Source organism: Schistocerca gregaria, chromosome 2 (genome assembly GCF_023897955.1).
Source record: "Schistocerca gregaria isolate iqSchGreg1 chromosome 2, iqSchGreg1.2, whole genome shotgun sequence".
Classification (NCBI taxonomy): Eukaryota; Metazoa; Arthropoda; class Insecta; order Orthoptera; family Acrididae; genus Schistocerca; species Schistocerca gregaria.
In genome coordinates, this window is record NC_064921.1 from 473,410,262 (window position 1) to 473,426,993 (window position 16,732).

General features: G+C 37.7%; 1 protein-coding gene across 1 annotated transcript in view; it reads right to left on the bottom strand.

Annotated features, from left to right (window-relative positions):
- Positions 1 to 16,732, bottom strand: part of LOC126326481 (peroxisome biogenesis factor 1-like) — a 392,188-nt gene that overhangs the window by 220,981 nt on the left and 154,475 nt on the right. Inside the window, exon 10 of the mRNA XM_049995644.1 lies at positions 6,953 to 7,124. Within this exon, the coding sequence (XP_049851601.1) occupies positions 6,953 to 7,124 (172 nt within the window). The remainder of the gene's footprint in view (positions 1 to 6,952; positions 7,125 to 16,732) is intronic.

Sequence of the window (16,732 nt, forward strand, 5' to 3'; positions counted from 1 at the left end):
TTCTTAGTCATGCGGCTATTAATGAAGTGAAAGTAACAACTTTTGACATAAAGACAGCTTTTCTATACAGCAATCTGCAAGAGAAAACCTACATGAACCAAACTGAAGGATACAACAATGATACAAACAGAGTTTGCAAGCTGAAGAAGAGTTTACATGGCCTAAAATGAACTCCAAGGCACTGGAATGAGAACTTCTCAAATTATCTGATTTCATTGGAATTTATTAACACAGATGATCACCCTTATCTACTATAATGAATACAGAAGCACCATTATAGCATTGTTTGTTGATGATGGGTCAGTTATAGGAAGGAGGACAGCCAGCACTACTGAAGTTCTGAATAAGCTGAATCAGGAGTCTGAAATAAAATTTGACAAAATATTTCAAAATCAGATGTCATCTCATGATGGAAATTAAAATTGCATGGGTAGCACATGCTGTGTGGCATGGACTGGGTGGTTTTCTATGTTATAGGGTCTTGGGGAAAAATGAAATGGCTTCAGTCTTAAAGGGTACAGGTTGAACACAGGAAGGACATAGATCTAGGAACAATCAGCATAACAGTTGTAAACTGCCATAGCTGTGTTCAGAAAGTACCAGAGCTCCAAACACTAATAGGAAGCACTGATGCTCAAATTGAGGCACTGATAAGTTCGGCCAAAATCTTTGCGAAGGACCTAATGGTGTTCAGAAAGGATAGGCTAAGTACAGTTGGAGGTGGTATGTTTGCTGTTGTTAGAAATAGTTTATTTTGTGGCAAAATTGAAGTAGATAGTTCCATTGAGTTATTATGCGTAGAGGGCACTCTTGGCAACTCGCAACTAACATGATTCAATTCCTGAAAGGTTCAAAGAAAACTTGAGTCTAATTTCAAACACATACCTGACACATACAATTATGATTGGTGGTGACTTCAATCTACCCTCGATATGGTGGTGAAAATACATGTTTAAATATGGAGGTACACATAAAACATCATCAGAAATAGTGTGAAATGTATTCTCTAGAAATAATTTTTTAGTTCATGAGCCAACTTGCATAGTAAATTGCTATGAAAACACACTTGACCTGTTAGCAACAAATAACCTTGATCTAATAACAAATGTTAAAACAGATATAGGGATAAGTGAAAACAGAGTTGTCATATCAAGCCTGAATACCATAACTCCCAGATCCAATAAAAATAAAAGAAAAATATACTTAATCAAAAAAGCAGATAAAAATTTGCTTGATACCTTCCTGAGAAATAATCTCCACTCCTTCCAAATTAATTCTTTAATTGTAAACCACATGTGGCTTGAATTCAGGGAAATAGTATCAACAGCAATTGAGAGATTTATACCAAACAAATAAACATGTGATGGAGCTGATCCCCCAGGGTACAAAAAATAGATCAGAACACTGTCACAGAATTTAAACAACCGCAAAGTCCCCAAGATTGGTGATATTTTACAGAACCCCAAATTTCAATGTGGAATTCAATGCAAGATACTTATAACAATGAACCCTGGCAGAAAATCCAGAGAGATTCTGGTTGAACAAAGTATTCCAGCAGTAAGACATAATCAATGTATTGTCTGTGCAATAGTAATGAAAATACTGTTGATGACAATACTGCTAAAGCAGAGTTACTAAACACAGCCTTCTGAAATTCCTTCACCAAAAAAGACAAAGTAAATGTTCCATAATTCAAATCAAGAGCATCTGCCAACATGAGTAACTTAGAAGTAGATGTCCTCAGAATAGTGAAGCAACTTAACTCACCTAATAAAAGCAAGTCTTTTGGTCCAGATTGTATAACAATCAGGTTCCTTTCAGAGTATGCTGATGCAATAGCTCCATACTTAGCAATCATATGCAACTGCTCACTTGAGGAAAGATTTGTATCCAAAGACTGGAAAGTTGCACAGGTCACACGGATATTCAAGAAATGCAAAAGGAGTAATTCATTAAATTACAGGTCTGTACCATTAACACTGATATGCAGCAGGAATTTGGAACATATATTGTGCTCAAACATTAAAAATTACTCAAAGAGAATGGTCTATTGATATATAATCAACATTAATTCAGAAAACTTTGTTCTTGTTAAAGTCAACCAGCTCTATACTGACACAAAGCACTGATTGCTATCAACAAGAAATTTCATGTTGATTCCATATTTCTGTATTTCTGGACTCCATTGAGAAAGCTCAAAGGAGGACAGCAATTTTTGTATTATTGAGAAATATGGAAGAGAGTGTCAAGAACATGAAACTTGATTTGGGGTGGACGTAATTAAAACAAAGGTGTTTCTCTTTGCAGCAAGGTCTTCTCACATAATTTTAATCACCAACTTTCTCCTCTGAATGAAAAAATATTTTGTTGACACTGACCTACATACTGATAAATGATAATCATACTAAAATAAGGTGAATCAGAGCTCACAGAGAAGGATGTGGATGTTCATTTTTTCTGCAGAATTCTGTTGGTTCATTCAGACTTTGCTGTTTGAGAGTGGACTAAAAGAGAATTATAATGGAAGTGGTCTTATGAACCTTCTTCCAGGCACTTAAGTGTGATTTGCAGAGTAGCCATTTAGATGACGTATACAAACAAACTTTTAAGACAATTTAAGTTTGATGATTTGAACCCAGTAGCTACACCTATGGAGCACGGAATGGTAACAGACAAAGAAAATCTCGTCAATAATGTGTCACTAGAGAGGACTGAAGCCCATAGAGAAGCTATTGAGAGTCTAGAGTGCCTTTTACAACAACATCTCATTCAGGTATCACTTTTTCTGCTAATTGCTTAAACAGATTTAGTAATAAATTAATGATTAGTCACTGGAAAATGGTGAAACATATTTTTCAGTACCTAAAAGGTACTATGAAGATTGGTATATTCTTCAATGGAGACTCAACATGGCTTGACTATGCCGATTCTGATTATGGAGACAATATTTCAACTACATGCTCCAGCAATGGAGTTCTTATCATGTGGGATGGACCCATTGCCTGGTATGCACAAAAGCAATGTCTTGTTGCACCGTAGAATGGTGTGTAGTGCAACATGTGGGGTAAAGTGGGACGTTATATTATCTTTGGTATTTTGTTGGTGCTGACATCGAGTGGCTCTCTGAAACTGATCTCTTTACTTAATTTTGCTCATCAAAGTTTAACAAAGCAGATACATAGTGTTTGAAGCTTATTTAGCTGGTAAGTGCTTCACAGTTTTTTTTGTCATGCCAAAAACGTTAAATTATAAAATATCCTTACAAACCTCTTCCAGTGCTCAGAAGAATATTAATGTAATACTCAGCTTAACCTATAGTCTCAGAACTAGTATTGAGGTTATGTTGTATACAAATCATTATGATGTTATTGTCATTAATGTACTCATGAGACTAATTAGTTCAAAGAATTGTCATCTTCATGGGTGAAGTGGGACATGGTGCGAAGCTATAAAAAAAGCTGCAGGAAGTGATGGACTCTTTTATGTGATGCAAAATGATATTGCAGAGTACAGGAGAAGTAGCAGAAGCTTAGGGATCATAGCTGAGGAATATAGTGTTGCAAAAACTGTGATGGCAAATGAAAAATTTAAGAAGAAACATGGAGGTCAACAAGTTTTAAGCGAGGAGCATGAAAATTTAATAGTGGCAGGAGTTTTAACCTGTGCAGAGTGGGGTTTTGTCGTCAAAGTGATGATGTTGAGAACACAGTAAAAACTTTTCTTGGTCGACTTGGATATCATGAGAAAAAATTCAAAGACAATAGACCAGGGAGAGATTTGATTCAGAATCTATTTTGTTGATATCCTAACCTGACATTTTGTCTTTCAGAAAATGTAAAAATATCAAGAGCTGCTGTTAACGAAGACTGCCTTACTGGATATTTCAAAAACTTGGAAGCTAATTTGAAAGACATTCCTCAAGAAAGGGTTCTAAACTATGATGAAACAAATTTCACAGATGATCCTGGATCTTCCAGGGTCATTGTAAGAAGAGGATGTCGACATTCAGAAAGAGTTATTGACCATAGCAAAGAGTCAGTCAGTGTGATGTTAACTGTTTCTGCTAATGGAGAAGTGCACCTCCCTTTTATTGTGTACAAGACCTTGGGCACAAGTCTCTACCCAACTTGGACAGTAGATGGTGTTGAAGGCTCACGTTAGGCAGTAAGCAAATCTGGTTGGTTTGACAAGACATTATTTGAAGAATGGTTTGTCAAAATAGGTCTGCCATATCTGAGAAGGTCTGATGGAAGAAAAGCTGTCATAGGGGAGAATCTTCCAAGTCATCTCTCACAGGAAGTGATAAGTTTGTGTCATGATCATAACATTGCCTTTATAATGCTTCCTCCAAATTCTACACATCTAACATAACCCTTGGATATTGCAGAATGCAAACCAATTAAAGCAGCATGGAGAGCTGTTTTGCTGAACTGGAAGAAACTGTACAAGGGCTGTCTGCCTAAAGTCCAGTTTCCAAAAAAAACTGAAGCAAGCACTGGAGAAGGTTCTGGTATAATACCATTAGATTCTGAAAAAGTGCTGCAGCATTCCAAATCTGAGAAAGTTTGGATAGATGTTCTCACTGAAAAGTTTGTCATAGCCATATCTAGTGCCGTGATTCCACAAGAAACAGAGGTAGAAAACTAAATGTTCATCCAGGTATGAGCATTTCTCCTGCAGATTTTGTCACTAATGTTTCCATAACTTCTGCCAACCACAGTAGTGTCTGCAAGCACCAGGGGTTCACTGGTACCCAACAAGATACTGCATTTCGTAGAGGTAAGAACAGAAGTAGGGAAGTGAAACCTAAATTTGAACTGTCAACAAGAGAACAACCCAGAGGCTTCATTGTGGCAAAATTCATCACAGAGCAAGACCACCAAACAAAATTCTACCAGGGAGAAATCACTGGCGTACCAAAGGATAAGACAATTGAAATAAAATTTCTAAGGAAAAAAGTAGGGAAAACAGTGACAATGTTCCATTTCCCTCAAGTGAATGACATCCAAGATGTTCTCTACGCTGATATTGTTTGGAAAACTGGTGTGAATCAAGACATCAGAAGAGGAATATTTCTCTTCCCAACACTGTTCAAGATTGTTGACATTGCAAAAGTCCGATGAGTGAAAATTAGCGATTAACAGTATAGCAAAGCTGGATATAGATTTGTAAGACCATATCATCATTTTATAGAGCATTAAAATATTCTTATTTTCAGAAAAAGTTCCTGAATGTAAAATAAAAGGTTTTCTCTACAAAACTTTTTTATACGGTAGCATATAATAAAAAGAATTTCTGCTTACCATACTCATTTGCGTTATTTCCCTTCAAGGGTATTTTGAACACAAATAAATGTCTGGGACACACATTTCAGCACTTAAACAGTCCCTCCATCTAACATATTTAAAAAATATGAACCTAAACATAGTGCAAAATGTTGTTAGAAGATTAAATATTTAAAGTTTCATAAGGTTTGGAAACAAAATTGGTACCACAGGTAAATTTACTAAAAAGCTGAAAATCTGCCCCACTTCACCCCATTCTATGGTAACTTCAGCCACTGAAGCAGAATATCTAACTGCCATCTCTTCAATCAACAATGAATGCTGGATACAATGCCTTGGGCAAGAATTTGGAATTTTAAGTCTGAATGAACCAACATATTATGTACTGACAATCAAACTGCCAGAGCTCTGTATTGACAATCAAACTGCCACATACATGTTGAAGAATACCTACAAAGGAAAAATAACAAGAGGCAAGAAAAATATAGATATTCCACGAAAGTTCACTCAACAATATATTGGAACAACCACAAAAATGAAATATGTGGAAAGTTCAAGTCAACTTGCTGACATACTAACAAAACCGCAGACTCGTAAAGTATTTGAAGAATTAAGAAGAAAAATAATTAAGGAGGAGCATTGGACATTAACTATTTTTCTGTCTTAAGGTGCTTTCATATATGTTCCATGATTTTTTGGATAATGCTGTATGTAGTAATTACTCTCTGATCAGTCAGTTGTCTGTTGTTTCTTTTCCAAGCATTTTATAGATTACATCCAAGGGATCAGTGGAGTTGGCATACACAATCAGCATCTCATCTCATATCCACTTATGAGAATATTTCAGGGGATATAAGGAGATATATTTCTCTCTTCTGGAGATAACAAAGCTAGATGCAAGTATAATTTACCACATACTGTACCCAACAGCCAAGAGGATGATCTCGACAACATTCTGGCTCTATGTGGCACAGCAACTCATGAAGAAAGTGACTCTCCTTGTCTCTAATTGTGAGGGAGGACCAAGCAAAGCAGAAAACCCATTAAGGTTTCGAGCCAAAAAAGCTGAGGGCTTCTTACAGAAAAAATAATACCAGCTCAGAAGAAAACAACTCCTTTTAGAAGGTGAAAAGTTTATTATGATTGAAGACATTGTGGGGAAACCTGTTTCGAATGTAATATATGTAAAATTACCCTTCATGTAGACATCTATATCATGATATACGATACACAGACTGAGCCATGAGTGAGTATTTCAACACATGAAAAACAAGTAATGGTGTACCATAAACAATGCAACTGGGGTTATGAGTCCTTAGTATATATATATTTCTTCAAATTTCATAAATAATCATTTACATGCAAAACACACACACACACACACACACATACACACACACACAATAAAAACAATTGTACGTGAATAGTTTAATGTAGTGAGTGATATATTACTGCAGCTCCTATATTTGCAAAGTTTTTTCTGTTAAAATACTTGTTATTCATTTATGACACTTTCTTTAAGACAAAGAATTGTTTTTGTTGCTAATAAATATAGTTTTTAATATGGTTTAACATGTTAATCATTCAGAACTTCGACTTTAGAAACCTGTATACAAGTGACACACAGCATTTGTTTTTGATCTTCATTATCAACTGATAACACTTACCAACTCGTTTCCAGCTCTCAAATAAAGTTTTCTCAGCTAAATCTATTAAATCTTGCAATACATAGCCCTCAGTCTTCTGGGAAAAATGTTTCAAATCATCTAATGTTATCAAACTTGGGATATCCCTGAAGCTTCCTTGTAACAAATTCCTTAATATTTCAAGTCTTGCATCCTGTAAATACAAATGTTAGAGCTTTAATGATGAGGCATTAGCTAAAATATGCAATTCATAATTTAAAAAACTGTTTTTCCCACACAAATACTTATATCAGATGAAACATAATGATTGTCCCCATTCCTCAAGAACATGAAAATGGCAATGTTGGAAATGGCAGCTCTCCTTCCAACCCCCTCTTTTGTGTGTGTGTGTGTGTGTGTGTGTGTGTGTGTGTGTGTGTGTGTGTGTGTGTGTCTCACAAATACAAAAAACTGATTCGTCTCTTAAGAGCGGAAAGTCATGTGTTAGTTCATATGTAATTATTCCATTGCTATCTGAAGTCAGAGTGAAGGGAAGGAGTTCCACAATGGCTGGACAAATGGTGCCACAAAATGTACATTCTTGTCCAACATACACATTTACACTCTGCGAGCCATTGTGAAGTATGTGGCATATGTTACTTCCCATGGTACCATGTATTAAGGACTGTTCCCATTCCATTCACATATGGTATCTCATCTTTTCTGTGATGTTATCTTGTGGATCACGTACAACTGTGACCATGTGTGCTGCCCTTTTCTGAATACGTTTGGTAGTTCCTGATAGTCCTGTCTGGTATGTATCCCACACACTAGTTCTAAGGTGCTTCACTCTAGTGTTATATAAACAATCTCCTTTGTAGACTCATTGCATTTTCGGAGTATCTTACCAATGAACCAAAGTCTATCAGCTGCTTTACCTACAACTGGACCCATGCAATCATTCCATTTTATAATCATACATATTTTTAAATCCAGGTATTTGTAAGGAATGTTTGGTTCTAACTGTGACTTACTGATATTGTAGTCATAGGATGCTACATTTTGGTGTTTTGTGAAGTGCAAAATGGTCTGTCCTTGTTTCTCCCACTGACTCATAACTTTTGATTCAGTAATGATATGAACAATAATAGGAGGCCTTTGAAAGGTATCACTGTGTATATCGATAAGCCTTGTCAGTTACCAAGTCACGTGACTCACCAGAGTGCTACAGCAAGAGTGGAGAATCCTGAATGGTGTGGATAATTTCCATCTCTGGCTATATCTCTTGAATGCCTTATGGGACACAGAGAGAATCAAATCAGATAGGAAAGTTCTTTTCTACACTAAAGTTTATCTAAGGCAGTGACTGTAGGAGATATAATGCTCTGTTGTATGTGGTAAATTTTGCAACCAAAGTAGGTCTCTTTTAGATCCACCAAGATACTCAATGTTAAAAGTGAGTGCTTTATTTTTTAGTGTCATCAAAGCAAAGTAGTTCTGGAACTCCTACATCGGAGCATCCATGCCTAAAAGGCAGTACCCAGGTCCAGCTCTAAGCAGAATTCCCAAAAACCCTAATTGATTTTTAATGAAAAATTTGTGAGCACTTTCAAGTATGGCTGAGCAATTGTGTAATATGTAAATAAGCATGTATAGAGCAAATTTCATATGCTCATTCCATCATGAGGAATTGCTACCTGTTAAGTGATAGTTCTGCAAGCATTTGTGGCCTGCCTTATGCCACATGGTGGACTGCATCAAACATTTCTGGCAGAACATCCCAGCATACTCATACATATTGCAATCATGATCAACCTGTGATTTTATACAGCCTCTTTAAAATACAAATCAGACTAGCTCTGTCTCCTTCCAAGCTCTGTGCCTAATATATTTTAACATAATAAGTCCTTTGAGGGTGTGGCTTTCATGTTTATCACATTCAACAGCCAAGTAAAATTTGTATCAAGAAGAAAGCCCAGAAAACTCAACTGAATATGTGAAATCAGGACACTCATTCTCAAATTAAAAGCAAAACTTTGATGTTTAATAGGCACACACAGATACTCCAACAGAAAATTTAATAATCTATTTGCTAACCCACTCCAATCTCCAAACTGTTGTTGTTGTTGTTGTGGTGGTCTTCAGTCCTGAGACTGGTTTGATGCAGCTCTCCATGCTACCCTGTCCTGTGCAAGCTTCTTCATCTCCCAGTACTTACTGCAACCCACATCCTTCTGAATCTGCTTAGTGTATTCATCTCTTGGTCTCCTTCTGTGATTTTTACCCTCCACACTGCCCTCCAATGCTAAATTTGTGATCCCTTGATGCCTCAGAACATGTCCTACTAACCGGTCCCTCCTTTTTGTCAAGTTGTGCCACATACTCCTCTTCTCCCCAATTCTATTCAATACTTCATCATTAGTTATGTGATCTACCCATCTCCAAACTGTTATCTCTAATAAAAGTGTTGTTATTGTAAGTCTGTGAGAAAAGTAAAATTTTGCTATTGAACTCATGCTAGCTGTGGAAGTTTCAAGCGTGGGTACATTTAAAGTGTCTGAGAGATGTATTCTCACAATTAAGTAGACCGGCTGGACTTCACCGAGTCAGAACTCATCTGCAAAACAAGCAGTTGGTCATCCTATAAAGCCAATCTCATTGCACGACTTCTCAACTGAACCCAAGATTTTGACTAGGGCACATTACAAGTAAGATGAGCATTGTGAATGCTGTGTGGCACAGACATATGGACTCTGTCTCAATGTAAGTTCTTTTTGTTTACCGAGCTTGTACTTCAGCTGTTTGTTTGGTGAAACTCCTCTGTCAACCAGGTGGAGACTGATGGTAAAGTGGAAACTTCATTGCAATTACAGTCCACTGCACAGTATTTTTGAGAGCATACTGAGAGACTAGTAACTGAAATGACACTCAGAATGGCTGAAATACATCCCTTGGGACAGAAAGCTCCATTTCAGAGTCATAGTATTAAAAGACACAACCATGAAAGGATTAACAGAAAAGCTGTGCTATGGGCTTAGAACATCTACTGGTCTAGGGTGTTATATATGGTAGGTATGAGGACACTACTGTTACCCTACTACAGCAACTGCTGTATAAATCAGTCACAAGGGAGATAGACAAAATATTGTATGTACTGTTAACAAAAATAATCCTCTCCCCCTTCCAGAAGTCACCATTACTGTTGAGGCTACAGTCCATTAATATAAGAGAGTGTTTCCTGGAAACATAGGCAGAAGTTTAACTTCTTCCACTTGAGAGCTAGTGATTTTTCTTGATGTGTGTTTTAGAAATTACTACCAAACTTTGAACTGCTAGTATTTGTATGCCACATAGCCTCCCAGAAGGAGACAACAAATTGTGAATCAAGAGCTTTTGGAACCGCATTTGCAAGCACAGGTATTGATGCTGCTAATAGCAGTATGAGTCAGTGTATAGCCATCTATCTCCACAATAGATATATGAAGAGCTAAAATAAATGAGACAGTGAATATCATAATTCACATTACCATTCTACGGTGCAACAATATGGAATCTGGCTTACAATTTTGGGTTCCTGTACATTCATAACATCGAAGTACACAAAATATCCAGAATAAAAGCTGTCAAGGTAAAACTCTTAAGAAGACAGAGTTGCACAAGAAGTCAGTTATAACTAACACTTTCCAGAATACACCAGATGAACATCGTAAGTTACACAAGCCACCTAGGGTTGATCTTCAAGTTGCTAATGTTTTTGATGTCATGGGGAAGTGGAAGAAAAGCTGAAATGAACAACCATCCCAAAACGCCCATCTAATTAAACATCTAATGAACAATATTGCTGGGTTAGAGCTTGCCAGTTATAAATGGTTGATACTTAACTGCATTCAAATGGGATATTGATGAAATGGGGTTCAGTGTGGGACTGTGGTGTGGAGGAGCAAAGAGTAAGACACATGAAAAACTGCCCATTCCATGCTTTTAAAGGTGATCTGAAAGATTCATAAAAATTGATACTGAGTGTTGCAATTTCTACAACCCTTTAGATCACATAACATCAACAGATACGAAGAAAGTAAATTGGAAAAAGAAACCACTACATGGCAAGCACCCGTATCATCTAACACAGCCACGCATCGATCAAGACGCATCCAACACATGGCTAAGAAAAGGCAATATATGCAGTGAGACGGAAGGATTCACGATTGCAATACAGGATCAAACAATAAACACCAGATATTACAGCAAGCATATTATTAAATATCCCAATACCACAACAGATAAATGCAGACTTTGCAAACAACAAATAGAAACAGTAGATCACATCACAAGCGGATGTACAATACTAGCAAATACAGAATACCCCAGAAGACATGACAATGTAGCAAAAATAATACATCAACAGCATGCCTTAAAACATAAACTTATAAAACAACACGTTCCCACATACAAGTATGCACCACAAAATGTACTGGATAATGATGAATACAAATTATACTGGAACAGAACCATTATAACAGATAAAACAACACCGCATAACAAACCTGACATCATACTCACTAATAAAAAGAAGAAATTAACACAACTAATCTAAATATCCATATCCAATACAACAAATATAGAAAAGAAAACAGGAGAAAAAATTGAAAAATACATCCAACTGGCTGAGGAAGTCAAGGATATGTGGCATCAGGATAAAGTTGACATTATACCAATTATACTATCAACTACAGGAGTCATACCACACAATATCCACCAGTACATCAATGCAATACAGCTACATCTAAACTTATATATACAACTACAGAAATCCGTAATTATTGATACATGTTCAATTACCCGAAAGTTCCTAAATGCAATATAACATATACCGTACAGTTAAAAGGAAGTCACGCTCGATCAAGGTCCGTGTCACTTTCTACTTTTGACCAGACATAACGTCTGAGATAAGAAAGAAATAATAATAATAATAATAATAGGCTAGGTAAAATCTCACAACAAGAAGCGATAGAGCAATTAGATGAAAAGAAGCAGAAATTACAAGCATTGACCAAACGACTTAGAAGATACAAGAAAAGTGAAAATAGAAGAAAACAAAACCAAACATTCAACACAAACCAAAAGAAATTTTACCAGACAATAGATAACACACACATTAAAATAGACAATCCACCAAACATAACAGACATGGAACACTTCTGGAGCAACATATGGTCAAACCTGGTACAACATAACAGGCATGCACGGTGGATAGAAGCAGAAACAGACACATACAAGATGATACCACAAATACCTGAAGTGATAATTTTGCAACATGAAGTCAACAAAGCAATTAATTCTACTCACAATTGGAAAGCCCCTGGAAAAGATAAAATAGCAAATTTCTGGCTAAAGAAGTTCACCTCAACACATTCACATCTAACTAAACTATTTAACATATATTAAAAACAAAGATTCCAAGACTTACCAAGCGGGAAAGCGCCGGCAGACAGGCACATGAACAAAACACACAAACACACACACAGAATTACGAGCTTTCGCAACTGGCAGTTGCTTCGTCAGGAAAGAGGGAAGGAGAGGGAAAAATGAAAGGATGTGGGTTTTAAGGGAGAGGGTAAGGAGTCATTCCAATCCCGGGAGCGGAAAGACTTCCCTTAGGGGAAAAAAAGGACAGGTGTACACTCGCACACACACACACAATTTTTAATATATTTTTCCCATGTGGAAGTTTCTTTCTATTTTATTTATAAACTATTTAACAGTTACATTGCAGACCCACACACATTCCCTGATACACTTACACATGGAATAACTTATATGAAACCTAAAGATCAAGCAGACACAGCAAACCCAGCTAAATACAGCCCCATAACATGCCTACCAACAATATACAAAATATTAACTTCAGTCATTACACAGAAATTAATGACACATACAACACAGAACAAAATTATAAATGAAGAACAAAAAGGCTGTTGCAAAGGAGCATGAGGGTGTAAACAGCAACTGATAATAGATGCAGAGGTAACATATCAAGTGAAAACTAAACAAAGGTCGCTACACTACGCATACATTGATTACCGAAAAGCTTTTGATAGTGTACTCCACTCATGGTTACTACAAATATTGGAAATATACAAAGTAGATCCTAAATTGATACAGTTCCTAAACATAGAATTGAAAAATTGGAAAACCACACTTAATACCCAAACAAATTCAAATAATATCACATCACAGCCAATACAGATTAAGCGTGGAATATACCAAGGAGACTCATTAAGTCCTTTCTGGTTCTGCCTTGCTCTGAACCCACTATCCAACATGCTAAATAATACAAATTATGGATACAATATTACTGGAACATACCCACACAAAATCACACATTTGCTATACATTGGAACAGACAAATGTAAGAAAAATAGCATAGTCAAGGGAAAACACACTAAACAAGAAGATTACATATTGGATAACCACAGCGACTGCATAGAAGTGATGGAAAAAACAGATGCCTATAAATATCTAGGATACAGACAAAAAATAGGAATAGATAATACAAATATTAAAGAAGAACTAAAAGAAAAATATAGACAAAGACTAACAAAAATACTGAAAACAGAATTGACAGTAAGAAACAAAACAAAAGCTATAAATACTTACGCTATACCAATATTGACCTAATCATTTGGAATAGTGAAATAGAGTAACACAGACCTACAAGCACTCAATACATTTACACGATCACAATGCCACAAATATAGAATACATCACATACATTCAGCAACAGAAAGATTCACATTAAGCAGAAAGTAAGGAGGAAGGGGATTTATCGACATAAAAAACCTACATTATGGACAATTACTAACAAAGAGATAGAGGGGCTGGCCAGTACTTACCTCAGCTCAGTACAGCCGATAGAAACACAAAAAACAACCGAAAATTTAAGTTCCTAGCTTTCGGAATAAATGTTCCTTCATCAGGGAGAAGAGAGGGGAAAGAAAGGGAAGAAGGGAAAGTGGATTTAGTTACTCACAACCCAGGTTATGAAGCAAAATGGAAAGGAAAACAGGGAAGGTAACAAGGATGGAGGCATGGTTGTCAGAGGGAAGCCAAAGATATTCTACTGTAGGTACTGTGCCAACTTCAAACCAAAGAGGATGCATACAGAAGTAAAGAGGTGTATAGTATAAAGATGTAGGATGAAAAGATGCATGAATGGCTAAAGAGGAAAGGGAACGAGGAGAAGACTGAAAAGTAAATGGGAGTGAGGTTGTTTAACGTAGGTTCAGTCCAGGGGGATAGCGGGATGAAAGGATGTGCTGGAGTGCAAGTTCCCATCTCCGCAGTTCAGAGGGACTGGTGTTGGGTGGGAGAAGCCAAATGGCACATACAGTGTAGCAGGTTCCTAGGTTCCTAGAATTATGCTGGAGGGCATGCTCCGCTACTGGGTATTGGACATCTCCTAGGCGGACAGTTCGTCTGTGTCCGTTCATGCGCTCAGCCAGTTTAGTTGTTGTCATACCAATGTAACAGGCTGTGCAGTGCAGGCATGTCAGCTGATAAATGACGTGTGTAGTCTCACACGTGGCCCTGCCTTGAATTGTGTATGTTTTACCAGTAGTGGGGCTGGAGTAGGTGGTTGTGGGGGGATGCATGGGGCAGGTTTTGCAGCGGGGTCGGTTACAGGGGTAGGAACCGCTGGGTAGAGAAGGTAGTCTGGGAATATTGCAAGGTTTAACAAGGATGTTACGGAGGTTAGGGGGATGACGAAAGGCAACTCTGGGTGGTGTGGGGAGAATTTTGTCAAGGGATGATCTCATTTCAGGGGTTGACTTGAGAAAGTCATATCCCTGGCGGAGTAATTTATTGATGTATTTGAGGCCAGGATAATATTGGGTGACAAGAGGGATGCTTCTGTGTGGTCTGAGGGTAGGAATATTGTTGTTGGACGGGGAGGAATGTATTGCCATGAATACCTAGGCAAACGTATCTGCTCCAGTGACGAATCCCTCAACAATTACGCCTCAACAATTACTATCCTGCAGACCTTGTCCACAAACAGATCTCCCGAGCAATACATTCCTCCCCGTCCAACAACAATATTCCTACCCTCAGACCACACAGAAGCATCCCCGTTGTCACCCAATATTATCCTGGCCTCAAATACATCAATAAATTACTCCGCCAGGGATATGACTTTCTCAAGTCAACCCCTGAAATGAGATCATCCCTTGACAAAATTCTCCCCACACCACCCAGAGTTGCCTTTCGTCATCCCCCTAACCTCCGTAACATCCTTGGTTAAACCCTGCAATATTCCCAGACTACCTTCTCTACCCAGCGGTTCCTACCCCTGTAACCGACCCCGCTGCAAAACCCCCCCATGCATCCACCCACGACCACCTACTCCAGCCCCACTACTGGTAAAACATACACAATTCAAGGCAGGGCCACGTTTGAGACTACACATGTCATTTATCAGCTGACATGCCTGCACTGCACAGCCTTTTACATTAGTATGACAACAACTAAACTGGCTGAGCGCATGAACGGACACAGACGAACTGTCCGCCTAGGAGATGTCCAATACCCAGTAGCGGAGCATGCCCTCCAGCATAATTCTAGGGACCTAGGAACCTGCTACACTGTATGTGCCATTTGGCTTCTCCCAACCAACACCAGTCCCTCTGAACTGCGGAGATGGGAACTTGCACTCCAGCACATCCTTTCATCCCGCCATCCCCCTGGACTGAACCTACGTCAAACAACCTCACTCCCATTTACTTTTCAGTCTTCTCCTTGTTCCCTTTCCTCTTTAGCCATTCATGCATCTTTTCATCCTACATCTTTATACTATACACCTCTTTACTTCTGTATGCATCCTCTTTGGTTTGAAGCTGGCACAGTGCCTACAGTAGAATATCTTTGGCTTCCCTCTGACAACCATGCCTCCATCCTTGCTACCTTCCCTGTTTTCCTTTCCCTGTTGCTTCATAATCTGGGTTGTGAGTAACTAAATCCACTTTCCCTTCTTCCCTTTCTTTCCCCTCTCTTCTCCCTGATGAAGGAACATTTATTCCGAAAGCTAGGAACTTAAATTTTCGGTTGTTTTTTGTGTTTCTATCAGCTGTACTGAGCTGAGGTAAGTACTGGCCAGCCCCTCTATCTCTTTGTTAGTAATTGTTTCACATCTTTATATGAGATTTTCCCTTAATTAGTTACATCACTTACATTATGGACAGGTAGACAATTTAAGAAAATTCTTTCTAGAACGAGCAGAAACTAGCCAAATATACAAAGCAATCACTCATATAAATACATTGGCTACACCACTGCAATTTCATAACCACTTCTACAACCCTTTAGATCACATAACATCAACAGATACTAAGAAAGTAAATTGGAAAAAGAAAACACTAAACGGCAAGCTCCCGTATCATCTAACACAGCCACACATCGATCAAGACGCATCTAACACATGGCTAAGAAAAGGCAATATATACAGTGAGATGGAAGGATTCATGATTGCAACACAGGATCAAACAATAAACACCAGATATTACAGCAAGCATATTATTAAAGATCCCAATACCACAACAGATAAATGCAGACTTTGCAAACAACAAATAGAAACAGTAGATCACATCACAAGCGGATGTACAATACTAGCAAATACAGAATACCCCAGAAGACATGACAATGTAGCAAAAATAATACATCAACAGCATGCCTTAAAACATAAACTTATAAAACAACATGATCCCACATACAAGTATGCACCACAAAATGTACTGGAGAATGATGAATACAAATTATACTGGAACA